The following is a 27,892-nucleotide window of genomic DNA, read 5'->3' on the forward strand; positions in this document are numbered from 1 at the left end:
ACGCAGCCTCGTGAGAAGAAGAAGGGGGCTTAGAGAGGGGATAAGGCCAGGCCTCTCTGGGGGCCTGCCCTGAGACAAAGCGGGTCCCCAAGGCCTCGGTACCAGTTAGGATGCTCTGAGCTTCAAGTAACGGAAATCCGGAATTAAACGGTCTCTTACCAAAAAGGAAGTGTGTTGTCACGTGTCACAGTAAGCCCAGAGGTAGGGCAGATCCTGGAGTGATGTCGTTGGAAACCCAGGTTCCTTGCATCTCTGCTCTGTCGCCCTTGGTGTCAACTTCATCCTCAGGATGGAGCCAGGATGGCTGCGGCAGGTCCAGGTGTCATGTCCAGACCCAGTAATGTCCAGAAGAGGAGGAAGGACTGCCGCTCCTAGAGACAGGAAACTCGTCTGAGAAACCCCTCGCTGGAGCCCCTCACTCCAGGCCTCAGTTCGTGTTTCATTGGTCAGAATTGGACCACCTGCCCAGTCCCCAGTCACGTATTGGCAGGGGGGATGGGATGACTCTTGGACGGCTCAGGCTCCCCTGGGAGCTGGGGCTGGGACCCCTGAAGCACATGGCTGCTTGGGGGAGGGGAGGACACCTGCAGGAAATGGGGGTTCTGTTAGGGAGGAGGAAGGGGAGAATGGGTGCTGGGGAGGCAGCTGGGGGTACCCTTCCACGGCCCCCTCTGTCCTGCCCTTACAGTCCTGTTCCAGTAGATGCCCCAAGTGGCTCTTAACTGAAGGTCTAACTTGAGGACAAACAACCAGTCAGACCACGAGGCAAACTGGGTGATGACTAAGCCCGGGGCAGCAGAGAAGCCTGCCTAGCGCCCTTCCCCGTGCCCAGCTCTGGCCCAAGAGTCTCAGGCTCGCATCTGCTGTTGAGAAGGTAACTGCATCCAGGAAGATTGCCCCGTGCTGTCCTGGGAGGCGAGGCACGGATGATTCTGATAGAGCAGTGACACCCCCCGGCTTCTCCAGAGGAGCCTTGTCAGGAAGGGAGGGGGAAAGAGTGCTGCAGAGAGGGGCGGAAACCAGCCTGGAGAGAGGGGTGCTGGCCTTCCAGTCTAGTCCTGTCCTGGCTGAAGTCCTGTCTTCATTTATAAAATGAGAGGGTTGGACTAGTTGATTTCTAAGATCCCTTCCAGCTCTGACACGAGTGATTTTGAGAATCTCAGGATGGAGAGATTAACTGGGAGGCAAGGGAGACAGAAATTAGTTTACGGCATCATTTAAATAGCCAAACGGAAGGATGGAGAAGCCAGTGTCAATAGGGGTAGCTACCTCTCCCTCAGGTAGATGTGTGTCCGAGCTGGAAAGGGAGAGTCTGTAGCATTCATAATTTCCATATGTCCTTTGGCAAGGAAATGTGAGAGGTCCATTAATAAAGGAGCCACTTGTGCTCAGGGGGAAATGAATTGTGTGCAAAGGACAAGACAGCTGTAGGCTTGCCGAGAAGCATCCAGCGCCACGCAGGTGAGCCTCGAATCAAGTGAAGGAGGAGCTCAGCTGCTAGGGGAAGGGCACTGGGATGGAGAAGAGGGTGAGGAAGGTGATGGATGAACTTGGAGGAACGTGGCTGGTTTGCATGGCTCAGCGGGACCACAGAGGTTTCCACTGACCGTGATCGTGCGATTTAGGTGCCCTTACCTGCTTGGTCTCCGGGTCACAGGTGGCCACGGGTGGCTTCAGGACTGGGCCAGAAAGGAGGGGTGATTGATAGAGCTGGGAGGGCAGAAGACCCAGTGAAGGCAGAGGGGACACAATGGCTCACGCCTGGTGGGATGTCTCAGCGGAGAACAGGAGGTGCTGAGGTCTGCAGTACCCGCCGGATCGTAGGGGCTGAATAGATGTGTGAAGAAAGGACAGAGGCAGGTGGAAGGAAGGAAAGAAGGAGCAAGAGAGGGAGAGAGAGGGTGAGAGGGAGGAAGGAAGAACACACTGGCCAGGCAATTTTGCGTGCAAGGGAACTAGAATTGGGACAGAGGACTTTATTTGGCTGTTTTTCCCTCTAATTGCCTTCTAGAAAGATTATCCAAAGTCAGCTCACCCAGTTCCCATGACAGGCCTTTCTGCCCAACATGGAGCAAAACTGTGGGGAAATACATCCTTCTTCCCAGCGCATTTTCTGCCCCGTCGCTCCCTGTTCTTACTACTCCCCAGGGCCCTAGCTCAGCCAGCACGGGCTTCCTGAGGCCCTGCTGATGCCCGTGGGCACCTGGGGTGCATCACCCCGCCCTCGGGTATGGTGGCCCCTGAGACTGGCAGTTTAGAGGGCACTTTTACTGACCCGTGAGGCAGGAATGCTACCTCCTGCGTGCCGGAAACTTGCTCCCCGCGAGGTTCCGTCACTCAGCACGTGAGAGAGGCCTGGGCGCTAGACTCGGGGTTCTGTGTTCTGAGTGTTGAGTTCTTTCTCCTGCACCCCCCTGACTCAGGCTGCTTATACTCTGTCTGGAGAGCTTGAAAAAGATCCAAGAGGTCACAAGCTGGTCTCTCTGCCTCCAGCCTTGGAGGGACCGGTGTCCCAGGGCCCGGCCAGCTAGGAGGGAGGTTGTAAGATGCCACATGGAAAGTGTTCTTGACGGGTTAGGCTCTGAAGGGACGGTGGTGCTGATCGCCCGCGGTGGGATGTCAGAGTTCAGTGAGGAATGTGCTTTGCACTGGGGCCGTGGGTTGAATTCCAGAGCCCAACATCACACCTCCCACGAGGAGGCCTCTGCCTGCCTTCCTGGGCCTCCCCTCAGGGCCCCGTACAGTGTAGACCCTGGAGTCATTCACACTGGGTAGGTTCTCTTGTCATTAACACAGCAGAGTGTGGCCCCCTTCTCAGATGGCACGTTCCCCAAGGACAGGCATCTTCTGTTCTTCTGCTCCTACCACCTCCTCCCAAACACCCCAACCTGCCCCTCCCCAAAGCTTGCAAACTTCCGGTTAACCGGATGCATGTTCGGGCTGAGCCTTGTGGGCAGATTTCACTCAACATTTAATTCAATTCAAGAAATACGTCTTGGGGGCTTCCTGTACGCAGGGTCCTGGCTCTAGACGAGATGCAGGAGATAGAGATTGAGGTCCTGCGTGTTCCTGCCCTGAGCGCTGGCAGTTTCACAGGGAGGTGAAAATATGGACAAACAGCTGCACTAGCCCTTCCCCTGCCTTTAAGGCCCTCACAGCACTCTCCCCACCTCACCTCTGGTTTATTGCTTTCTGCCCTCCTCCCCCCATGTGTGCTCCACCCCCCCCCCACCTTGTCTTTGGCCCTGCAGTTCCCCCTCTGGAATGCCTTTCTCCTTTTCCCAGCTGCTCCCCACCCCCAGATCCAATGTCTTTCCTACCAAATCCTTCAGTGCTCAGTTCCAATGCTGAATCCTCCAAGAAACATTTTCTTGATCACCCAACCAGATAAGGTAACTTCTCTTTGGACCCCCCAACAGACCTTTTGGCCCATGTCACTCAGTTTCATGTTACCTTTATTTGTGTTCTATCTCCCCATCTCCCCTCCCCAATTCCACTCTAATCTATCACAGGAATAGGGTCTTGCTCACTGCTGGGCTTTGGACTCACCATATACTTCATATATGCTCATCATGTTGAATAGTACAAAGTAGACTGTAATAGTAGGTACATTTAGGAAGAAACAATATCAAGGGGGTCTTCCAGGAGGAAGTGACCTTCAACTGAGCCTTGCAGAATGGGCAAATCTGAGGGTAGGGTTCCTTCCACCTCCTGAGATAAGCACCCTGCCCCTTCCTTGGGGCTTCTCAGATCAGTGGAAGATGTTACTTCCCTGGAGAAAAGAGAGAATAGGATACCCTTGAAATCATTTGGGGCCCAAAGAGGTGGCTTGGTGGTCCAATTTCAGAGAAGGCTTGGCCACCATTGTTGCCTTGGGCCAGCACTGGACTCTTAGGGGAAGTGGACCCCAGAGACAGGAGGTGGGTCCAGGGCATCAGAGACACGCCTTTACTTCTTTGTTTTGCTTTTCTTTCTTCCTCCTCTTCTCCTTTCTTCCTCCTTTCCCTTTCCTTCCTTTACACCTGTCACTTCGTCTCTCTGCCCCCTCCCAGCTGTCCTCCGCCCTGCTGTTTGACGCCGTCTACGCTGTGGTGATGGCGGTGCAGGAGCTGAACCGCAGCCAGGAGATCGGCGTGAAGCCCCTGTCCTGTGGCTCGGCCCAGATCTGGCAGCACGGCACCAGCCTCATGAATTACCTGCGCATGGTGAGGGGTGGTGGGGGCCCTGTGGGCCATGCCCAGCCTGCGGGGGGCGGGAGGGACCACTGTTCAAGGCCCCTCACCTCCAGGCCTCCCCAGTACATCACAGCCCTGGGTAAAACAGCGACCTGTGGTGACCCCATCGAGGGGATCATCGGTCACAGTTGTTCCCTAATCCCTAAAAACCACCGAGAATCCATGGCAAGTTTGTTTACGGGGCAATGGACCTTGAGCCTTAGACTGTTAGGGGGTCTCTGGATTCCAGGCTTGGAACTGGACCCCTTGGCTCAGAGGTGGTCCCTGCAAAGCTCTGCACAAGTGGGGGCAGATGAATGATGCTGTCATAGACCGTGGCCCCTCAGGGAGTTGCAGGCTCAACACTTCTGGCCTGATGCTGGGTTCCCCCAGGGTTCTCCCAGCCAAGCCACCTCTGGTGGGATGGACGTGGATTCTAGCCCACGAAGAAGCCATCTCCCATCAGAGAAGCCTGGGGGAGAGCGGCTAGGATTTTGCAGTTAGAGTCGGGTTATCCTGCAGCTTGGAGGTGGGTGAGTAGCTGCCCAAGGAGGATAAATGCTATTCACAGCCAAGGGCCTGGAGGAGGAGCTCAGGGGGATCTGAGCTCAAGCTAGCATCTCAGCATCAGGTTGGTTTATGCAGCAGCTGTGAGGTCATTGGGTATGGGCATCCTTTCCTCCTCTAGCCCCGGCCAAGTCTGAATTGGTTCCAGAGACATCACTTGCATAGTCTGAAGATCCTGTGGCTGAGAGGTGGACAGGAGAACGGATCTTGATGGCTTCCCTTCTCTTGGGCATCCTTAACCAGCATGGTGGAATGCTTGCTTGGGGCCACATGGAAGGCGGGGCCTATTTGGTGCTGTAACTCACTCTCTCTTGGACAGGTAGAATTGGAAGGTCTCACCGGCCACATTGAATTCAACAGCAAAGGCCAGAGGTCCAACTATGCCTTGAAAATCTTACAGTTCACGAGGAATGGTTTCCGGCAGGTAAGCCTAGCCATGCTGCTGTGGTGGCACATCCCTCCCCCTTGTTCCTTTCTCTGTCCCCAGCCCACTTCTCCTTGGCACTCAGGATGGCCTCCTGCCCTCAGCTGTCCCCAGGAGCAGCGGGCTGTGTCCAGTGCAAGGCTCCTGGCAAGTCCTGGCTTCCGCCTTCCTGCACCAGGATCAGCCGGTGTGGGTCAGGGGCCGCAGCCCCAGCAAAATACCAAGAGAGAGGCCACCGTGCTTTATGGGGGGAGAGGCGAGACAAGGGAGCATCGTATAAGGAGGGAATTCCCAGGTCTTTCCACTATTTGGATTATTCTACTCCCTGAATCTCGCCCTAATTCTGGAACCAGGGTTAGATTCCAGATTGCTTGCCCGTCACGTACAGATCAGATCCCATAGGGCTGAGGAATCCCTTCGGCGTTCAGTTCTCTTCTGTCAGCTCTTTTCTGACCCACCCACCCCCGCCGTCCTGCCATGCCAATCACACCTCTCCCCTCCTGGCTGCTCCCTGTCTACTCCATCAGCTCTGGATGCTTTGTCCCCTGGAGCTCCTTTCAACTTCCTCTTCCTTTCTCATTCTCCTCCATTAACCTTCTCACTCTCCTTTCCTCTGATTCTCTTACATCAGAGGAAACAGGGATTCTGGCAGTCACTCCAAGTGCCTCTCTGAAGGTCTCCCAACCTCCCCATCACTCTAATAATCAACTCTTTATTCTTAGTGTATCCTTTCTCCAACCTTCAAAAGCCTTAGAAGTAGGAAAGGATGCACTAATTAGAGCAGGAAGCAGACATATTGAAGAGCCTCCTGCGTATCAGAGTGGCTGACCAAGGAAATGTACCACTGAAGGGGTCACAGACTCACCTTTTCAGGAGATTATAAAGGATCATCATCATCTTCTTCACCACCACCACCACCATCACCATCATCTTCACCACCACCACCATCACCATCACCATCACCATCATCTTCACCACCACCACCATCATCTTCACCACCACCATCATCATTATCGTAGGGGCTTTCATTTATTAAGCTCTTACCATGGGCCATTTACCACAAGAAGTGTGTCATTTGCATTTTCTCATTTAATCCTACAAAGTAGTACTTTTTATTAATCCCCATTTTACAAGTGAGGAAATTGAGGCTCCAGGAGGCTGACTGACTTGGCCTTGAACAATGTAGTAATGGCAGTTGGTTTTGAACTCAAGTACCTCTGATTCTAAAGCCCAAGTTCTTAGCCATTATGGCAAATTATGCATCAGAATAACCTTGGTAATTTGTTAAAAATGCAGATTTTTTTAGACTCCACCTCACAAGAATCTGATTGGGTAGACCTAGCAGAGGGCCCAGGAACGGATGCAACATCCTGCACCCACGGCGATCCGGGTGATACCCTGGGCTGCGCTGGGAGGGCCGTCACATCTGCATCCTTCCCCGCGGTCCTCGTGCCTGAGAGGCTCCAATTCAGCCCTTCTCACGGGGGCCGGTGGAGTTCCTTTTAGTAGGACAGTGATTATGCTGGGCCACGAGGCCAGGTCACCCTTCTTGGAAGACAAGAAAGTAGAAGACAGGAGTCCCAGACCAAGAGAGGAGCTATGTTAACGACTCGTCATAGCTCAGGGCCGGAGCTACGTGATCTTTAAGCAATGACATCAGCAACCTTTTTTCATAACTTCCCAAATGGGGTGGGAGTTAGGTAGGTGGCCAGAAACTATGGGATGGAGGATCACAAAATGGTCCTTTCATGTATGTAACAAATCACGTACTGACCCCTTCCTATGAGTCAGGCACCGTGCTGGGCATGTAGGAAACAAAACTGAAAAGGCACAGTCCCTGCACCGAGGCAGCCCACACTCTGGAGAGAGACTGACATGGAAAAAATAAGTGCAATTTGGGTCATTAAACTCAAATCATGCCCTCGGGCTCATAATTCTCGGAACAAAGGAAGCCTCCTGCCTGTAGGAAAATTGTCAGGCAGACTTCCTGAGTCCCGGTGGGGGATGTGAAGTAAAGAACATTTATTCATTTTTTTCAATATATATATTTTGAGTGCCTGTAATGTGCCAGGCTGTCTTCTAGATAGAGGTGAAAAATGGGCTTAGGGTCTGCCTCCGTGGAGCCTGTATTCTAATAGGGGACAGACAGCAGGCAAACAAATACTATATAATACATCAGTGGAGGTAAGTGCTACAGGAAAAGTGAAACAGGGTCAGGAAAAGGAAGGGATGAGAGAATAATGGGGAGAAGCAGTAGTTAGGGGAACAACGCCAAGCCCAGACCAACTCCATAGAAAGCCCAAGCTCAGGCTTTGAAAAACGCCCCTTGGCCTTCAGCCCTGCTTTGTGATACTCCCTGGAAAGAGCCCACTTCCATCAGGCAGCACCTGCGGTGACAGAGTTGCCTGGTGGCTCCAATCCCACCCTCTACTTGAAGAACAACTCGTTAAGCTCGGAGTACCTCTTCACCTTATCTGTGCTTCTCCACCAGCCGCCACTCAGGCTGGCTTTCCCAGCTGCCAGGCTGCAAGACTGCCTGAGTCATGAGGAAATAGCATTGCCAGCCACCGGCACCCATCCCTCAGCCCCACCCCAGTCCGGCAAGGGGTTCTGCCCTGAGGATCCTACACAACAGCTGCTGCCCCTCCTTCCGCAGCACCTATGGAGGGTAGGGCTTCTCAAACCCTTTGAAGTGCACAAGAATGACCAATGGTGCTTGTCTTAAAATGTACGTTCCTAAGCCCTACAGCTATAAATTGCGTTAGTAAAACTGGGTGCATTCCAGGAATCTGCATCTTCTTAACTAGCACTCAGATAGATGATTATCATGCTGGTGGTCCACAGGCTGCCCTTTGACAAAGACGTACTGCAGCCTCTATGCATAGAATTTCTTCTTGACCTTCCTGCATCCCACCCCCATCGTTTTGAGCTCATGTTGAATGGAATCTGCTACAGAAGTGACCATTAAAGAGGATGATGATTTTGACCTTCAGCTACCCTAAGGGGCACACATCCTTGATTGGACTTATAAAGTGAGTCACAATAATCCTCTTTATTGCCCATTTTTCTTCAACAAATCTGGTGACCGTACCGCTGCTTTCCTGTCTGGCTTGCGTGCCGTGAGTAGCAGTGAGAACCCTGCAAGATGTATCATGGGCACAGATATAGCTTTGCAGCTCTGGTCCCCAGGTCCCATCCCAATCACCGACCCAATCTTTGCCTCTTGACAGGTGTCCTTCCCCTGCTTATCATAGGGTGAAGAAACGGTTTGGGGACTGATAGTTAATTGGGCTTCTCTTCCAGGGTAGGAGGAATGTCAGTGTCACTCTCTAATATTCTCCCAATTCCATCCAAGGTGATGCTGGCAGGGGAGGGGAGAGTGACAAGGAGCATCTCTCGAGGACCTGTTGTGTACCAGAAACTACATGGGCACTTTGCACAGGTCACTTTTGATCTGGAGGACAGCCCTTCAAAGTAGATAAACTCCCATTTCACAAGTGAGGAAACTGAAGCTCAGGGATGGTAGGTAACTTGGCCCAAGTCCACAAGTAGCAAGGACTCTGGGCAGAGCTGGAATTCACACTCAGGCTTGTCCAACTCCCAAGCCCATGCTCATGGGTCTCCCCCTCCTGGCTTTTCTCACTTTACTGGAATCCCTAAGCCCCCAAATCAAAACACTTGACCTTGCTGCCACCTGCTGCAAACCAGGACAGAGCCTGGCTCCTGGTGACCTGCTGGGCTGGGCTTTCTTTAGTAATGGTATCTTCTCATTTGGATTTGGTTTTGTTCTTTCTCTTCCTATCTGGGGGAATGACTGTTAAGAGCTGGGTTTGACTATTTAGAAAGCACCACGCAGGGACCCAGTGGGTTGTAATGGTAAAATGTCTGAACCAAATACCGTATTCCCTGCAAGTGGCTGATTAAGAGATTATTACCATTTTAAAAATAGTTTCTTAGAATTTAGGGGTTTTTTTTTTTTTACCATTTAAAAAAATTACTGTTTTGATTCTGTTTGGAGAGGGTTTTCCATCTTGGAACTCTGTGGAGCTTCCACTGGAGCCCGTTTGGGGGAAAATGTTCTCTACAGTGTTCTGTAAGTGACATTTCCGAACCTGGACCAGGTTCACTAGCTCCAGCCCCCAGTTTTTGCTTATCAGGGTGAGTTATCTCATCTCCATTCCATATTCTCCTTCCCCATCCCACAAAAGATGTCCTGGGTGGTATTGGAATAGTATAATCTCCCTTCCTAATTTGCGAGAAATCATATTTGAAAGAGGCGAGGGAAAAGAAGCACAGCCTTAGAGGGCCCTTAATCTCCTTCATTTTAACTTGGTTTAAAGATCAGAGGTTCCAAGCAGGCCCCCAGCGACTTTGTTAGGGCTGTAATAAGATGAGCACACCTTTCATCTGAGGATCAGAAATGGCTTAACAGGCTCTAATTAAGCCTTCGGGAGAGGGAGGGATGAGGCCGGGGAGTGTGTGTTGAGGGGTTATCTCTAGCTAAAGATGAAAATTGAAACTTTTCCATTGGCTCACTGTATATCGCAACAGGGTACCTCAGCTTTCTTCCTCTGTGCAATGAGGATGGTAACCCCTCAACATTTGGTCTGGCTAAGCTCAAGGATTATTGAAAACTAGATTTGCATAGCACTCTCTTCTGCTTGCCTATGGTTAGACAGAAAGCTGGCTCTGCTGACATAATAAGAATGGCTATCATTTATTGGGTGTCTCCTACAAGATGCACTGTGCTGGGTGTACTTAAAATGTCTCGTCTTTTTATCAACCATGCGTAAAAGCTATTCTCTCCATCTTGCAAGTAAAGAAACTGAGAACGTCACGGTCCTCATCCATTCAGCTAGTTAGTTCCAGGCTTGAGAACTGAGTCGGGGTCTAGCTGTTTTCAAAGTCCCTGGTCTTTCCACTCTGCAGAATTGCTCAGAACGTGCTGGAGGAAACTCTGAGGCCTCGGGTCTAATCTTCCAACCCAGTGCAAGAATGTTCCCCACAGCATCCCTGAGGGAAACAGCCACACCGCCTCTCCTTGAGCATGTCCTGGGCTGGGAGATTCACCGCCTCCCCAGGGACACATTCCAGAATCTTCCAGGCACTGAGGCACTGCCTCCTGGTCCTGCCCCATTAAGCAACCCAGGATAATCAGCTTTCTGTCTTTTTACCAGCTCTTCAAATATTTAAAAATAGCTTGACTTCCCTTCATTTATTCATCCTCTTCTGAAACTTAGCATAAAAATTTTTTGAGCACCTACTTCGTGTCAAGGGCTAGAAATGCGAGATAAATAAGTCATGGTTCCTTCCAGAGCTCCTAGTCTTTTGGGAAAGGCAAAAACTGCAGTCAATAATCACTGTCTAGTGCTTGAGTTGTTCTGCCCCTCTGATTTTTTTCCTCCCCCAAACAGTGGCCCATAGCTGTTCCCAGTGCGACACAGGTGACAAATCTTTCACCACGAATGCTTTTTGGTTTGTCTGGGGCTCTATTAAAACCTAAGGCCCAAAGTGGGTACCAGCTTCCAGATGGGGCAAACTGGCACAGAGCTGAGAGCACTGTGGGACTTTCACCATCCTCACTCAAAACACTCAGTTTCTACTCACCACATTAAGTTGCTTACTGGAATTAGTCTTCAAATTTTTGATTCATTCTGAACACTGGGGCTTGGAGTCAATTAATTACTCCTCTTGCCCCTCCCCCTAATCCCCACTTCCAAAATACACAGGGTTATTGTCACGTGAACTTTTCATAGAAACCAGCCCTGGGCTACCTTTTCCTGGACCATGGATCCATTTAACTCTGTTCCCATGGAGACTGGCAGAGCTGGCCAGGAGTGGGTGAATAAAAAACATTGTGAACCGACAGCCATATTTTGTTTCCCAAAGCTGATACAAACTCAGCTTTCCAAGGGCCTGATTTCCTGGAATGACTTGAGTGTAGCTCTAACCAGACGCAAGAGGGTGGACAAGTGGCTTTTGTGAGTCACCCTTGCAAACCAAGACTTCAGGGATGCAGTGTCTTCTAGAAGGTTTGGGAAATCCATCTCCAACTTCCCGAAGTTCCGGCAGGTCCCACCAATTGCTGGGAGGACAGGAAGCCTCTCTTTGATCTCCTGTGCTGCCCTCTTCCCTGACAGAAGCCCACACACAGGCATGTCTGCCCCCTTTCCGGGGAGGTCTGGGTGGGATGGTCCAGCATTTGTGGCCATAGAACGTGCTTCGGCTGCACCTCTGAGTAATATAAAGACAGCTACACTTCTTATCATGGCCCTCTCAGCCAGAACACCAGGAAGTGTAGCAGACCTGCTGGGGTCTCTCCCCGCTCCAGACCACTCTTCCTACTTGAAAAGCAAAGAACAATGGAAAATCCTAAAAACACCCTGTCAGGTGATGGTCTGTGTTGCCATTGCCCGTACATGGCATTGGGGGAACAGTGAGGACGGAGACACCCTCTCCATGGACACATCACCCACCCCAGGCATCTGTGCCCTGTCCCCCACCCCTGTTAGTATGAGCCTCTGGGACAGCTCAGATCCCACCTGCGCTAATGAGAAGTCATTAAGGCTCCGACAAGTTGCCAGTGGGCAAGCTGCTAGGAGGGCACCCGTGATTGCTACTGTGGAATACATTTTCAATCCGAGGAGGGAGTTTACCATAAATATGCAGATCCTTTGAAGCTGCCTTTGTGGGTCCTGGCTCAGAGCACAGGAGTAGGGTTTGATTGCTGGAAATCAGGAGCCTCGTGTGCCAACTCCCTGGCTGGGGGACGGACCTGACGAGAGAGGACCGGCTAGGGGTGCTGCTTGATGGGCCATTCCCAGAGACTTGGCCTTTGATGAGGAAATTCTGAGGCAGCAGGTTCTCCAGAGGGAGGGGAGAAAGAGATCGGTGGTCTGGGGGCTGCTTTGAAGGTTACTGAGAAGTCACTTATTCCTTTTTTTTTTTTTTAATTAATTTATTTATTTATTTATTTATTTATGGCTGTGTTGGGTCTTCGTTTCTGTGCAAGGGCTTTCTCCAGTTGCGGCAAGCGGGGGCCACTCTTCATCGCGGTGTGCGGGCCTCTCACTATCGCGGCCTCTCTTGTTGCGGAGCACAGGCTCCAGACGCGCAGGCTCAGTAATTGTGGCTCACGGGCCCAGTTGCTCTGCGGCATGTGGGATCTTCCCAGACCAGGGCTCGAACCCGTGTCCCCTGCATTGGCAGGCGGACTCTCAACCACTGCGCCACCAGGGAAACCCACTTATTCCTTTTAATTAAGGCACCAGGAGAAGGGGGGTTGGCGTGAGGTTTAAAATAGTTGATGATATCTCACAGAATAGCCTACATTCTTAGGGTTGGAGGAGACCTGAAAGGTTATCAAGTCCAGTTCTCTCCACCAGAGAAAGCAGATGGGAATGTCATTCCTGGGCTGAAAACCTCTCCGTGGCCCCCATTTGCTTTCAGGGTAAATGGCAGCTCCAGAGCAAGGCTGTCCCGTGCTGGTCCCTGCCTACCTTCGAGCCTCCTGTGCCATCCCCCCTCCACCGCCCCGTGCCTGCGCCCTCAAGCCCCATTTCTTGCCCGGCCGCTCCTGCTCATGTCTCCAGAGCTCAGGTCACAGAGTCCCTCCTCAGGGAGCCTCCAAGTGCTCCTGTTACCTGCTCCCCGGGCCTCTGCCTCTGCTGTAGCGTGCCCACGCTGCCGTTGCTGCAGGCTTGGGGACGCCGTGAGTACAGACCGCCCAGCTGGGAGAAGAGATGCACCAGTGAACAAGGGACTGGGGTGCTAGGACCTGGGGAGTGTGCGGAGAGCGTGGGGACCGAGGATTTTGTCACGAGACTGTTCCAAAGCCACTGCTCCCCATTTGTGCAAGAGAGATTCCACACGACAGCCTCCCCACGGGCAACTGGAATTTGAAGATTGGCGTGGAAGGCCCCTCCGATCACTGATGCGTTTCTCCCTTTCTATTTGCTTTCCGTTCTCTAACAGCAATAGTCCTCTTGTTAATTGAAAGTCTATCAGGTGCCTCATCCTGTGAGGGCATCTGGTTCTCCTGGCCACCCCCAGGATGACTGACAGCGAGGGGCAGAAGAGCTGGCTTCCGAAGGCTGTTGCCTGACGGCCTTCTCTCCTCCTGCCTCCCTGGCCCACAGACTTCTGGCTCTTTCTCCCAGAGCACAGGGACTTCCTGCTTATCAGCTTTGATGGAAAAGTCACTGACTATAGAAGCTTATTCACACATCAGCCGGCAAACAAATTAGAGCTACTTAGAATTTCAAACAGGGGGCTGCTTTTGGACAGAGGAGCAGGGTTTTAAAGGACTGCGCTTGAAATCTATTTCTTGTAATATGCCCGATCACGCAGCCCGCCTGAGCTCAGCCTGGGGAAGTTTGCCAGTTCTGAGTGACTGCTTCCCGCGCCTCTTCAGCCGGCTCATGCCTGGGAGAGCTGCTAATTTAGTCTCAGGAAGCAGCCCGCATCAGTCAGCTCTGATGAGACACGGGGCAGGCTCCAGGCCAGAGGTGTGGGGAGCGCAGACAGGTGGGCGGGGGGAAGGGAAAATCCAGGGAGGTGAGAGGGAGCTATATGCAGGGCAGGCACCGTGGGGACATGGAAGGGCTCAGGCCAGTGCCAGCTCTCGTAGCTCCCCACGTTCCGTTCCTTGATTGCATCCTCAGTAAAACAGGAACGACGGTCATCATAGGGTCTGCTCGGTGTGCGTCATCAAATGTTTGTGAGAACAAAATGAAATATTTTTTATAGATGTGCTTTGAGGATTCCACTCTATTGTGCACATTTTAGTTCTGCTGTCTCTCAGGGGGATGTCTGTCGATATATTTCTCTTTCTCTGCATGCAGTATTCCCGGGATCTCGCTTCTCGCCTGGTTTGGGGAAAGACAAAGCAGGGCTGAGCCATATGCTCACGTCACTCCTGCTGCAACTCCAGAGCCCTGCAAGAAGGCTGCAAGGGCCAGCCCGTGCCAACCAGGCTGGTAGAAACAAATTCTGCCAGCTGGCCCCTGCCTGCTTCGGGAAGGGTTCCCCACGGCCCTCCTCCACCCCTCCCTCTCCTTCCTCTGTCCCTAACCTCTGTCCTCCACTCCCTAACGTGGTGGTATCACCAGTTCCACTTTGCAGTGGCTCTGGGTGGGTGTGCAGACAAAAACCAGAAGTCAAGGCTCTACTCCTGGGAGAATCCCCAGCACATCTAGGGCCTGCCTGACGTGGCACTGCCCAGACAAGAGCTGCTGACACCACCCCCACCCTCAACTAAAAGCGCCCCATCTTCCCAGAGCACGGTGAGGCACAGCCACACACCATCTCCCACCTGCAGCCTGCATCCACCTAGGGGCAGCAATGGGCCATCCTCAGTCCATCCTGAAAGCTCAGCGATGCATCTGCCCCCACCCTCCAGCATTCTCCTGACTCCTGGAGGACGGCAGGTGGGGGAGATCAGCTTCATCTTTCAGCCCAGATGCTTCCTTAGAACCATTAGTTCAATTGGCATCTGCCGTTCAGAGCTCAAAGTTGTGTATTATTAATACAACTGCTTCTCCAAGATACTTCTGTACCCGGCGAGCTTAACAAATGAAGCCGGGCACTCTCCATGCCCTGACTGTGTCGTGTTCGTGGGCAGTAATTTTCTTGTGAGATGAAAAATCTCGAGCATGCCTGAGCTCTCTGATAAATTCTCTCCTCGGCAGCTAAGTGGAAATGTCTTCCGTCTTCTGGGAGGTGAGAGAGGGCTGTGCAGCTGAGTCTTCACATTTACAGACCCTGCCGTGCACTCACCCCATGCTGGTTTGATTATCCTCCCAAATGTTTAGAAGAGAGTCTGTGAGATTTTTGACCATATGGGAAAAAAGGAGGGAGTTGAGATGTAGGCAAAAGAAATCATCAAAATCAGTACATCTGTCCAAAAAGAAAGGTGATGTGTGCATCCTCACTGCCCTGCTCGGGGAAATTTAACTTCTGAAACCCTAAGCTAGTTGGAGAGTCTATTAGATTCCTAAGAGCATCCCTGGGGATTAGCATATTTAGCCAGAGCCCAGTGGGGTGAGCTGAGCTCCGTTCCTGCCCTACATAGTATGTATCTGTCACCAGAGCCGCTGTCGGTTTGTTCTCTTTGGCAGGAGGAGTGGTGAGGGCGAGACTAAATTCCACTTCACATCCCAGAGGTTGGGGATTCGGGATAGAAGTCTGGGCACATCTTTGGCAAGAGTTGAAAATTCAGGTGCAGGAGAGTACAGTTGATCCTCATTATTTGCAGATTCCATATTTGCAAATTGGTCTACTCGCTAAAATATATTTGTAACCCCAATGCAATACTCATGGTGCTTTCACAGACACGCACAGAGCAGTGAAAAATTTGAGTGGGTTGCCAGGCGTGTTCCCAGCTGGGGTCCAGCAAGGTGATGCTCTGCCTTCTTTCGGCTCATACTGTAAACAAGTGTGCTTTTCACAGTCTCTGCAGTGTCATGTCTTTCACATGTTTGTGCTTTTTCTTGGAGATTTTGCTGTTTAAAATAACCCCCGTACTTAACGCTGAAGTGCTGTCTAGTGTTCCTAAGGGCAAGAAATCTGCAATGTGCCTTACAGAGAAAATACAGGCGTTAGAAAAGCGTTGTTCAGGCATGACATTTAATGCTGTTGTCCAATATTATTGAATCAACAGTATGTATTAAATAAGATGTCTATCAGCAGAAACACACATAAATCGAGGTTATGTGTTAATTGGTTGATGAAAATGTTGTGACCAGAGGTTCACAGGAACCTAACCCTGTTTTTCCCTTAGGAGAAATGGTTCAGTCTCCCTAATTCAGTGCTTGTGGCAACCTTATAGAACACAACTACCATGAATAACGAGAACCAACTGTAATGAGTTCAGCCAGGAGAGAAGACCAGGAAGGAGCAAACAGGAATGGCTGAAGTTTTCCTACAGTGGCCTTTTCCTTCTGCATTCATGACCCCATACTCCTGCTCTCTTGTTTTCTCACAATGTCCAAGGACCTCATCTGCCCCTTGATACTCTGGCCTTGCTTCTGATTCCCCTGATGTAGAAGTAGAATCTAGATCCCACATTCTTGGGGCCGAAAGGATTAGTAAAGGCCCTCTAGATCACTACTCAAATCAAATGCTTGAATTCTTGCAGATGTGTTCTCATGAAGTAGAGTCTGTGCTTGAATGCCTCCAGTGTTGGGGAACTCAGTACCTATAGGGACAGCATATTCCATCTTGGGAAGCTCTCATTGTTAGAAAGTTTCTCCATCTATTGGGTGGAATTCTTTCTTTCTGAAGTCCTCTTCCTTTTGTCCTTAGTTCCATTTCTTGGGTCCACACATCTAGTCCATCCTTCCCAGCACTGCCTGTACTTGTTCCTTCTAGAATGTGATTTCAATCTCTTTGCTGGTCAATATGCTTGGAATACACTCCAGTTAGTCTATGCTTCACTGAAAGAGTGGTGTGTGGAACAATATGCAATATTCAGGTGTGGTCTGAGTAGAAGAGCACTCTTCCCTTGCATCAAACCTGCCACCCCTTTGTAAGTAGTGTGTGCCGCTGACTGGCTGAAATATCTGGTGAATTGGATAATAATGTGTTAACACTTTGATATTTATTTCCATGTTGACCAGCTCTCACACCAGGCTCTCTAATGGAGGAATGCCAGGCATCAATCAGCCCCCGGGCTCAGAGAGAGCTGTTTCCTGGCAGGTGGGAGAGTGCCCTCCCTGGCAGCCTTCTCATAGGTGGCCACCTGCTTCATCTTTTTCTTTTTTAGTAGAACTTTTTTTTTTAATTTTTAAATTTTATTTTTGGCTGTGTTGGGTCTTTGCTGCGTGCGGGCTTTCTCTAGTTGCTGTGAGCAGGGGCTACTCTTCGTTGTGGTGCGCGGGCTTCTCACTGAGGTGGCTTCTTTTGTTGTGGAGCACGGGCTCTAGGCACGCAGGCTCAGTAGTTGTGGCTCGCGGGCTCAGTAGTTGTGGCGCACGGGCTTAGTTGCTCCGTGGCATGTGCGATCTTTCCGGACCAGGGATCGAACCCATGTCCCCTCCATTGGCAGGCGGATTCTTAACCACTGCACGACCAGGGAAGTCCAACCTGCTTCATCTTCGTGTCCAGGCAGCCGAGCTTCCCGTGCCCTCCTACAGTCACCTTCCGAGGCCTCTTTGTGTTGTCTCTCCCCGGCTTTGCCCCACAGCCCTTTGAAAAGCTATACCACATTATAAATCTACCTGGCACTTTCAGGAATTCATGTATGAGTTGGAAGGGGCTAGAATAGATCCTTCTTTTATAGGTTAGATGACTGAAGACTAAAAAGAAGGGACTTGCCCAAAGGAATTTCATAATTCAATTCAACAGATATTTACTGAGCATCCATTCTAGGCCAGGCACTGTCCTGGGAGCTGGAGCTCCAAAGGGGAATTTATTAATGCAACTGTCAGATATTTACTAAGCACTGATTCCACACTAGGCATTGGGCATATGTGGGGAATAAGACAGAGCCTCACCAGTCATGGAATGTATTTTGTAGTGCAGGAAATGGACTTGAAACAAGTAATTATCTAAATAATTATATGAAATCAATAATTATCTAAATAATTATATGATGAGTGCTACAAAGAAGAAGTTCAGGGCATTATGCCTGAGTCTCTGTGATGGGGAGTGAGAGGTTGGGAAGGACCTCCCCAAGGGGGTGACATTCAGGCCAAAGGCTGATCGATAGCTGGGCATCCCCAGGTGAAGGGGACTGTGATGAGCCCAGACAAGGGCGGCCAGAGCGAGTGGCCACGTGAGGAATTCAGAGACCAGAGCCAGTTGAAGACAGGGCCACATCAGGAAGCCAGGATCCCTGATGCTTTACTTTTTCCACTGTCCTCTTCCTCAAACTTTATTTAAATATCCTCTCATATATCACCTCACACCAGTCAGAATGGCCATCATCAAAAAATCTACAAACAATAAATGCTGGAGAGGGTGTGGAGGAAAGGGAACCCTCTTGCACTGTTGGTGGGAATGTAAATTGATATAGCCACTATGGAGAACAGTATGGAGGTTCCTTAAAAAACTAAAAATAGAACTACCATATGACCCAGCAATCCCACTACTGGGCATATACCCTGAGAAAACCATAATTCAAAAAGAGTCATGTACCACAATGTTCATTGCAGCTCTATTTACAATAGCCAGGACATGGAAGCAACCTAAGTGTCCATCGACAGATGAATGGATAAAGGTGTGGCACATATATACAATGGAATATTACTCAGCCATAAAAAGAAACGAAATTGAGTTATTTGTAGTGAAGTGGATGGACCTAGAGACTGTCATAGAGAGTGAAGTAAGTCAGAAAGAGAAGAACAAATACCATATGCTAACATATATATATGGAATCTAAAAAAAAAATATGGTTCTGAAGAACCTAGGGGCAGGACAGGAATAAAGACGCAGACGTAGAGAATGGACTTGAGGACACAGGGAAGGGGAAGGGGAAGCTGGGATGAAGCGAGAGAATGGCATGGACATATATACACTACCAAATGTAAAATAGATAGCTAGTGGGAAGCAGCTGCATAGCACAGGGAGATCAGCTCAGTGCTTTGTGACCACCTAGAGGGGTGGGCTAGAGAGGGAGGGAGGGAGACGCAAGAGGGAGGAGATATGGGGATATATGTATACATGCAGCTGATTCACTTTGTTATACAGCAGAAACTAACACACCATTGTAAAGCAATTATACTCCAATAAAGATGTTAAAATAAATAAATAAATATCCTCTTATAAATACGTAAGTCAGAATCAAAGGCAAGGAAAAGCAAAGTCTGACCTCAGGGATGTGGACTTTGAAGCAGGAAAGCTTATGGCAAATACCAATGGATAAGGAATAACAATTAAAATGTTTTCCAAACATTTAACTACACATCCACAGCCCAGGAAAATTAATATCTTGAGGGCAGTGCAGCAGAGTGGACCTGCCTGGGTTTGAATCTGCATTAAGTGTGGAACTTTGGGCAAGAAACCTAACCTCTCCGAGCCTCAGTTTTCTAATCTGTAAAATGGGGATGATAGTATCAACAGTACCTCCCTTATAGTGTGGTTGGGAAGATTAAATAACAAATGTAAAGCATTTAGTCTAGTATTTGACATGTGATAAATGCTCAAAAGTATCAGCTTGTATAATTTTCTTATAGTTAGTCCTTTAGTTATAAGTAACTAGGATAGGAGTTCACTGATGCCCAAAATGTATTTATGGAGCATCAGTTGTGTTGCAGGTACTCTGCTAGGGGCTGCGTACAGAGTAGTGAACAGGTAAGGTGTCCGAATCCCCTGGGCCAGGCACTTTCATCCTTTTTGAGCATGACTCGCATTCTGGTTGCCAATCCAGGATGCACATTAACACCGACCTACACATAATTGAAACCAAAGCTTATGAAACAGTAGTTGCCCCTGGTGTGTGGGTTGCACTCTGATCTATTCTGGATATATATTTCATTTTAAAAATGCAGGTCTTAACCCACTAAATTGATTTCCTAACCCACTAACGGGTAGCAGTCGCAGTTGAACAAAACACTGCCTTAGACCAACTCAGCTGAAGGCTTAATCAGCCCAGGAAGGGCTCATTTGATAGGAAGTCTTCCCAGCTTTCCCCGGGATTGTTTTTGATCTCTTACCTTTGGCATTTGCCACTGTTGTCCTTTGATCCTGGGTTTTTACGGTATTGTGCATGTAAGCACATATTTTCCGCTAAAAGAATATTTTGGCTGAGAGAATGAGCTCTTCCGCCAACATGGATAACTCCCTTTGTTCCCCAGGTCAACCCCTCAGGCAGGGGCCCTCACTCATGATCCAGTCTCCCATGTGAACTAAAGTTTTATGATTGGAGATATTAGATTTAAAGTCAATAAACATTTTGTTCCTTCATGCCAGGGGTTCACCATGGAGGCTTACATTACAAATCTTTTTGGCTGGTCATATATCAAGGCACAGACCTATACTATAGACACTCCAAACTATAACTCAGTCTCAATTCCTGGGGCCTCTAGCCGTAGTGGTTCACATCTGACTGTCATTCTTCCTGCCTGTATGTTGAAATTAGTTCCGTGAACTCAAGGAGACACTAATACATTATTTTATGTATTCTTCCTAGTGAGAACTTCAACTTTGAACCCTGAAACTGAGGTTAAAAAAACTGAGTCGTTGGTTATGGCTCGTCCACCTTTGGGATGGCCCTAGAGAACAAGGATCTGGAAGAAAGAGCTTGCGTTTTCATAGGGCTTTAAACTTTTGTCACATCTGTGATCACCTCATATCATCCCAATAAGAGGAGAAGGGGAGAGAGACTAACTACCCTTGTCTTATAGGCAGCAAAATTGACTTCCCAGGGCCACACAGCACATGGCAGCGTAGAACTTGACTTCTGGTCAGCTGCATTTCCACCAGATGGACAGTAGTGCTATAATCTTAAGTTCCCATGGCTTATTATGGCTCATCAAAAGCCATCGTACACACTAACTCAGTTGATTAGCAACAGCATTGCTGTACTATGGGTAGGCAGATTAGTTTATTTCCACTTTGCAGATGAGGAAGATTCAGAGAGGTTAAGTGACTTGCTCAAGGTCACAGAGCTTATGCATGGCAGAAGAGTTAAGAAAATGTAGGTCTCCTGGTGCCCTCCCTCTGCATCTCTCCGTGCTAGGCCCCTAAGAAACTACCCTGTGCCTTGGTCAGGATCACTCTCGTGGACTCCTGTAGCTGAATACCTTCAGGTCTGTATTCTCCAAAGAACAAGTTCACGGTGATCAGAGAGGTGTGTGGGAAGGCCCAGATCTTTTTATTTATTTATTTATTTATTTATTTATTTATTTATTTATTTATTTATTTATTTATTTATTTATTTATTTATTTATGGCTGTGTTGGGTCTTTGTTTCTGTGCGAGGGCTTTCTCTAGTTGTGGCAAGCGGGGGCCACTCTTCATCGCGGTGCGCGGGCCTCTCACTATCGCGGCCTCTCTTGTTGCGGAGCACAGGCTCCAGACGCGCAGGCTCAGTAATTGTGGCTCACGGGCCCAGTTGCTCCGCGGCACGTGGGATCTTCCCAGACCAGGGCTCGAACCCGTGTCCCCTGCATTGGCAGGCAGATTCTCAACCACTGCGCCACCAGGGAAGCCCGGCCCAGATCTTAAGGTCAGGGTAGCCTGCACCTGCCCTACCCCGACCAGATAGTATAGCAGTAAATAGAACCTGAGTTCAAATCCCAGTTCCATCCTCTATTAACTGTGATCCTCGGCAAGTTGTTTGACATCTCTGAGTCTCAATTCCATTCATTCATTCATTCAACAAAAACTTGTATGAAATGCCTACATGAAGCCCTTAAGTGTTATTACTGTTGTCTGAAGCGCCTACATTTCTCAGGTGGGAATGATAACAGGGTTGTTATGCAGAATCAGAGAAATTTACATCAGCAAATCACGTGGCTGAGTGCCCGGCGTGCAAAGGTGATGAGTAAGTGTTTGCGAAATCTGACTCTGGAGCAGAAGGGCTTGCCCGGCCGTGGAGTTACGTCAGCCTGTCTAGAAGCTGCATCCTGGCAGCGCTGAGTGCAAAGAACAATCATCTACACGTACATAAGATATTAAATGTTACAGAGCCATGTGCGTACTCACAGAGGCAAGTATGGATGTCAGGAAATCCCTCAGGGTTTTAAAAATGAATCCCTTTTTACCTATTTGGGAGAGAACAAAGCGGCAAAATGACAACCTCAAGAGATTCTCGGCGGGAGCAGGAGAGCTGCGAGCGAGAAGCGTGTGGCTGCTCTGGGCGGGACCGCCCAGCTCAGGCGACAGCGGAGGGCTGTCGCCCAGCGGCACAGGGAGAAAGACAGGTGGTGAGCAATGGTCTCATTAATGAATGTATAATGACAGCCCGAGCCAGATGCTCTAAAGGAAAAGAAGGTGGTTCGGGGAGAAGTTTGACTTTGGGAGTTAAAGGAAAGGCTTCCTGAAGGTAGTGATTTCTCAACTGAGGCCTGAGGGGTTAACAGGTATAAACTAGATCAAGGTTTGGAAAACTTCTTTTTATAAAATAGGCCCAGATAATAAAAATTTAGACTTTGCAGCTTTACTGTTGTAGGTGAGTGCAGTCACAGACAGTACATCAATGAATCGGCGTGACTATGTTCCAATAAAACTTTATTTCCTGAAACAGGCAGCGGGCCGGATTGGGCCTGTAGTCCGTGGTCTGCCAACCCCTGAACTAGCTGAAATGGGGCTGGGGGCCAAAGGGTCGGGCAGCAAGGAGAGTCCAGACAGGGAACAGCACTCACAGAGACCCTGGCAGGAAGGCGCTTGTTGCACGTGAACTCATAGGTGTGCCAGGAGCACAGATAAAGCCGGGAAAGATGGTGTGAGATGAGTGTGGAGGGTGGACAGAAGCCAGGCCTCATGGGGCTTGGTGGGCCATGTTAAGGATTTTGGTTTCTATCCTTAAACGAAAGTGGGAGAAGAATTGAAGGGTTTCAGCAGGGGCCGGTGTGATCCTAGTTGAGACTTGATAGAGGCGGCTGGCTGCTTCTGAGTGGAGAACAGAACAAAGAGAGAACCCGAAGGATCCTGGCCCAGGGCAAGTTCAGTGGGAGCTTGAATTAGGGTGGAGGACAGGGAAAGGTGAGACTCGGGGAAATCAAGTGACTTGCTCAGGGTCACCCAGCCCTGAGGTCACAGTGCTGGATGCTAATGCGGTCTCCGGGTGACACACAACCAGCTCTTTCAGCAGGCGATGACTGCGGTCAGGGGCCCCGGACAAGCCTTTCCCATGGTGCATTGCCGAGGGAGTGACCAGCTTGCTTACGCTGACCCAGGGTCACACGGCAGACCACACTCATTCAACTGTACAGCAGTCACCCCTCCAAGGGACCGTTGGGTTGCCCATATCAATGTCACAGGGTCTGTTCACTCAAGGCCCTAGGCCCCATCAGGCCTTATCTGTACTTTCCTTACAGCAGTGCTTTCAAGCTTGGTCCCTTGGTTGCTCCGCCAGGAATCTTAAACACAGATGCTGGAAGGAAAGGACCAATTCGAGACAGCTATCCAAATAGCGGAAGGAAATGACAGTTCACAATCAGAAAAGAGACACTATGAAAAGTAGACAAATTAACTTATGAAAGCACAGAAATGAGGGTGAGGCCACCACATTTCAGTAACCAATGAGCAGGACAGGATAATAATTGGCTTCAAAATGATGACACTGCACGAAGGTAAAGACGTCCACTCTGTTTAAGAGGACAGCAGAAAGTATAATTCCCTTTGAAAGAATTTTGGGAAATAATTCTTGCAAATAAATAATTAAAACCCTCCCCCTCAATTTTAGCGCTTAAAGGAGCAACATTATTATTTTTTTATTTGAATTTTATTTTATTTATTTAATTTTTATACAGCCAGGGAACAAGATTATTACTAATTTATATGGATTCTGTGTCCTTTGGGGAAGTTGGATAAATGATACTTTCTGTGCTCGTGCAAACACATGTCATATCAGTTATATTTACCTCGATTTTCATATTTGACAAAGCACTTCTAGTTTCTTCTAAGAGCATAGAATCAGTAGTGAGAAGGAATACACATTTGTTTTAAATATTGTGATCTCAATGAAGCAGCACATTGGTTTTTTCCACGCCTCAGCTCTGTGATTCAGGTAAATTATTACCTATGTGGACATCACTTTCCTTACTCATAAGTAGGGTGGCAGTGAGATTCGTAAGCATAAACGAGCGCCCAGCACAGGGCCTGTGAGCGTGGTGGCTGGAGCCAGCTTGCCCGGCCAGCCAGAGCCCGTTATACACTTCTCTTCCCAACTCGGTGTCCCGTGACTGCATGTGGGTAGCTTGAAGTCAACCATGGTGGGTGTGTTTACACCACAGAAGTGGGCAGATCAGACAAGGCCTTTTTTCCTGGAGAGCCAGTTTTTAAACGTTTCCTAGCTTGCCACAGGTGGGCCTTCAGCCGCTCTTCATTCCTGCACCCTTGCCTCTCTCTGACATCATGTTTTTCGTCTGAGTTGCTCTATGTGCTCTGCTCGAATCCAGCTTGCGTCAGAATCACTGGAGAGCTGGCTACAACACGTACTGCTGGGTCCTGCTCCTAGACTGTCTGATTTAGTCAGTCTGGAACGGGGCCCAAGAATTTGCATTTCTAACACTGACGTTGCCGGTGCAGGAACCAAAGTATGAGACGCTGGTCTAATCTACTAAACTGGAGTCTACAGTGCAAAGTGTAGGGCACAGAAGAGATTCCCATCTTCTGTCTCTGACGATGGCATGACAAATTCTATGAATACTCACCTTGTTCTTGGCACATATACCATCAGATTTAATCTCCTTAAGAACCCTAGGAAGTAATCATTACTATTTTAACCCCCATTTTATAGATGGGGAAACTGAGGCTCAGAGAGATTAAGTAACTCACCCAGGGTCACACAGCTCATAGGCAGAGAAGCCAAGTTAAACTCAGGTCCTCCCACTCTGGGGCCGTTGCGTTCGTGGTACAGACTGTGGGAAGCTCAGTGGTGAGTAGAGGCTGGAGTCAGCATGCCCAGCTGTGCACCCGCAGGGCCACATCAGCCCAGGGGGTGCCTTTTTCTTACCTGCCTTAAGGTGCTGTATGGGCTTGCAGTGGTGGTGTCCAAATCCATACCCTCGCCTCCCTTCACTGCAACCCCTGGAGTCTCTAAACTGGTGGGAAGGCAGAGCAAGTGGGAGAGACAGAAAGCACAGAGAGAGGGGCACGGAAAGACATTATTTGAAGCATAATCAAGCTGGCACATGTGGACATGTGGAAGAGGCTTACAAAGCTGCTGGTCCTGCAGGAGGTGTGCGAGCAGGTGTCAGCGGGGTGGAGCAAGGGAATTTGGCTGGAGACAGAGCCACAGATTGTCGGTGATGAGCGCTGTATCTCCTGCCCACCCCTGGCATGTGTGTGGCATGGAAGATGCCCAGTGGGTGGGGCAATTAGCCTGTATCCCAGGGCACCTGGCTCTGTCTCCCGCTCTCCTTCCCACTGCCTTTCCTCAGTTAGATTGCTCCGGGTAATAGCTGCCAAAGCTGCTTTGTTGGATGAGTTTATTAATTTCTTGGGGGCTAATGGGAGGGTTGGTGGGACATTCATTTCCTGACTGGAGCTTGGGGGCTAATTTGTCTTTTTGCCACATCCCCAGAGGTGGGTGTGGGAGGCGACATGGCTCAGGCTGTTGGATCTGGGTCTGGGTAAATCATTTCTATCCCTGGCTTTTGTGGCAACCTATCTACCTCATGGCTTGGGTCGGACAGGGAGTCTGGAGCTGGGGCAGGCAATTCGTGAGGATTGGGTCCCCTGAGAACAATGGGGGTGGGAAATTGGGTGGGGGAGTGGGGGGGTGAGGTCTTGCTGGTCCTGTCGGTGTGAAGTGCGTGTTTAGATGACAGGACTCTGAGAAGTTCAGTCCTGTCCCAAACATCCAGATGCTGACATCAGGCCTAACTGTTCTTTATGTCCTTCTGTCCAAATCTGGCCCTTCCTATCCTAGGAGACTGTCAGAAGCCAATTCTAGCCATTTTGAAGAGAGGGAAGCAGACTCATTTTACCTGACTTTGTGGATGTAAAAACCCAGGAGGGAAAAAGCCGTGTCCGGGGTTCTTGCTGTGTGGCCGAGACTCCTTTGAGCCTTTCTCTGGTTGGCCAGGCCTACTTATGCGGAGGAGCCCTTGGCATTCCCCGCCCAAGAGACAGCAGCGGACACAGAAAAGTCTTGGATTTAGGAGTCAGCCAGCTCTGTGTTCAAGCCCGTGCATCACCTGCTAGCCAGGTGACCTTAGGCAAGCCATTAAACCTTTGAGCCGCAGTTTCCTCGTAAATAAAGACATCATCACTACTCCACAAGGCTGGTGGGAGAATTCAAAGAGATGATAGGACACATCCAGCACAAGAGGGGTCCGGTGACTATTGTTCTCCTTTCCCCTTCACTTGAAAATCTAGCTGCTCATCCCTCATCCTCCCCATCTCTCTCCCCTGCCGAGAGAGAGGATGAGGGGAAGCTCAGGCCATAACCGGGCCTGGCTGGGCCCTCCTGTGGGCCCTCCAGAGACCAGAGGACACTTGCCTACCTCCTGCTCGTGCCCTACCGACAACAGCACTCAGCCCAAGTGATGGTTTCCCCCGCCTCCAAGTACCGGTCCCTGAGCAGGGTGCCGGGCTGCGAGCGTGAGCAAGCCAGCCCCTCACAGGCTAGCCGGGGAGATGAACAAGTAAACAAAACGTGCAGTAGGACACTGGAAGAGCCAGGCAGGAGGGCCACGAAGGCTTCCTTGGGGAGACTCATCCAGGGTTCAGAGCCCAGGGGTTAAAGCTCAGGTGTCTCAGCTGATGGGGAGGTGACCTCGGGCAAGTTGGGTGGGCTCTTATCTTGGCGTCAGTTTCTTTATCTAGACGGGGCTTCCGGTGTGGGTGTGCAGAGGACACGACTTGTAAGCGAAAATGAACAGGGGCACGTGCCTCACTTTTCTGCCCACGCAGAGGTGGAGAAAGCTGCCCGGCCCCTTCCGGTGGCGTCCTTGCTGAGGCTTGGAGAGGGGTTTTTGGTCATCTCTCCTTTGGCAGGTGAAAGACTCACCTGGGGAGACCATCGGGCTCCTGCCTGGATCTGGAGGCATCCAGCCGGGCCCTCCCCTCTTCAAGGTCCAGACCATGATGTCAGGGAGATGGTTACTGCTCCCTGTGACCCCCAACGCTCTGGCTCCGGGGGAGGGGGGGTGGGGACCAAGAGTGAGATGTGTCTTTATTGCGGTTGGAGCTTCCACAAGAGGAACCCAGAGCCCAGCTCTGGTGGGTAGAGCCATGTGGCATCCATGGAACTTGTGAGGGTTTTCCAGGGAAGCTGCCGCTGGTGCCTGGAGATGCCTGGCAGAGGCGGATGTGTGCATTTCATTGGGTTTCTAGCCAGCTATCCGCTGTCTCTCCTGGTGGCCCACCTCCAACACCCAGCAACAGAAGTGAGTTGCCAGGGGCTCCAGCTAGTAGAAAAAATGTATTGGTAGCACACACACGTATGTGTAGTTATAGAAAGGGTTCCACTGGGAAAGCAAACAAACTCTCTAAAAACCCAATGATGCTGAATTTCGATTTAGGTGACTTTCTAAAATGGGGGAACTGAGTAAGTTGTGGATCTTTTCCCCCCTAGGAGTCAAGACAATGGGGAAAAGGAAGGAAACTAGCATTTACTGAGTTTCAGCTTAAATACATTCTCACAATGACCACATAATGTTTCTATTATTCCCATTTTACAGATGAGGAAATACCTTCAGAGAGGTTCAGTCATTTCTGGGTTTACGCAGCGGAGATCCACACTCCTGGGTCTGGCTGGACAATGTAACCTCGAACTGGCACATGCATGACCTCAGTTGGCTCTGAGAAGAAGGCAGGGCAAACGTTACTACCCCCACTTATAGCTGGGGAAACTGAGACTCTGAAAGATCGAAGTAACTTGCCTAGGTTCTCGCAGCCAGCAAAGTGAATCCTCCAGGACTAGAGCCTGGTCTTCCTTCCCTCTTCTGGTTCCTCCATCCATTGAACCATTCAGCAAACATTTATGGAAGAGCCTAGTAAAGGCCAGTTCTCTCCAGTAGCCATTCTGGTTCTTATTTAGATAATGAGGCTTATTGAAGGCAGGCTGTAGCGAG

General features: G+C 49.9%; 1 protein-coding gene across 7 annotated transcripts in view; it reads left to right on the forward strand.

The window, feature by feature from the left end:
* GRIK4 (glutamate ionotropic receptor kainate type subunit 4) overlaps window positions 1-27,892 on the forward strand; it is a 456,420-nt gene that overhangs the window by 329,443 nt on the left and 99,085 nt on the right. For 6 of the 7 annotated variants that reach the window (XM_082339798.1, XM_082339799.1, XM_082339802.1 and 3 more), the window contains 2 exons: window positions 4,053-4,205; window positions 5,101-5,205. The exons of the other annotated variant lie outside the window; for it this stretch is intronic. In XM_082339798.1, coding sequence (XP_082195924.1) covers window positions 4,053-4,205; window positions 5,101-5,205 — 258 coding nt within the window. The remainder of the gene's footprint in view (window positions 1-4,052; window positions 4,206-5,100; window positions 5,206-27,892) is intronic. 7 annotated transcript variants of the gene reach the window in all.

Source organism: Balaenoptera borealis (assembly GCF_965194805.1).
Source record: "Balaenoptera borealis genome assembly, chromosome: 11".
Taxonomy (NCBI): Eukaryota; Metazoa; Chordata; class Mammalia; order Artiodactyla; family Balaenopteridae; genus Balaenoptera; species Balaenoptera borealis.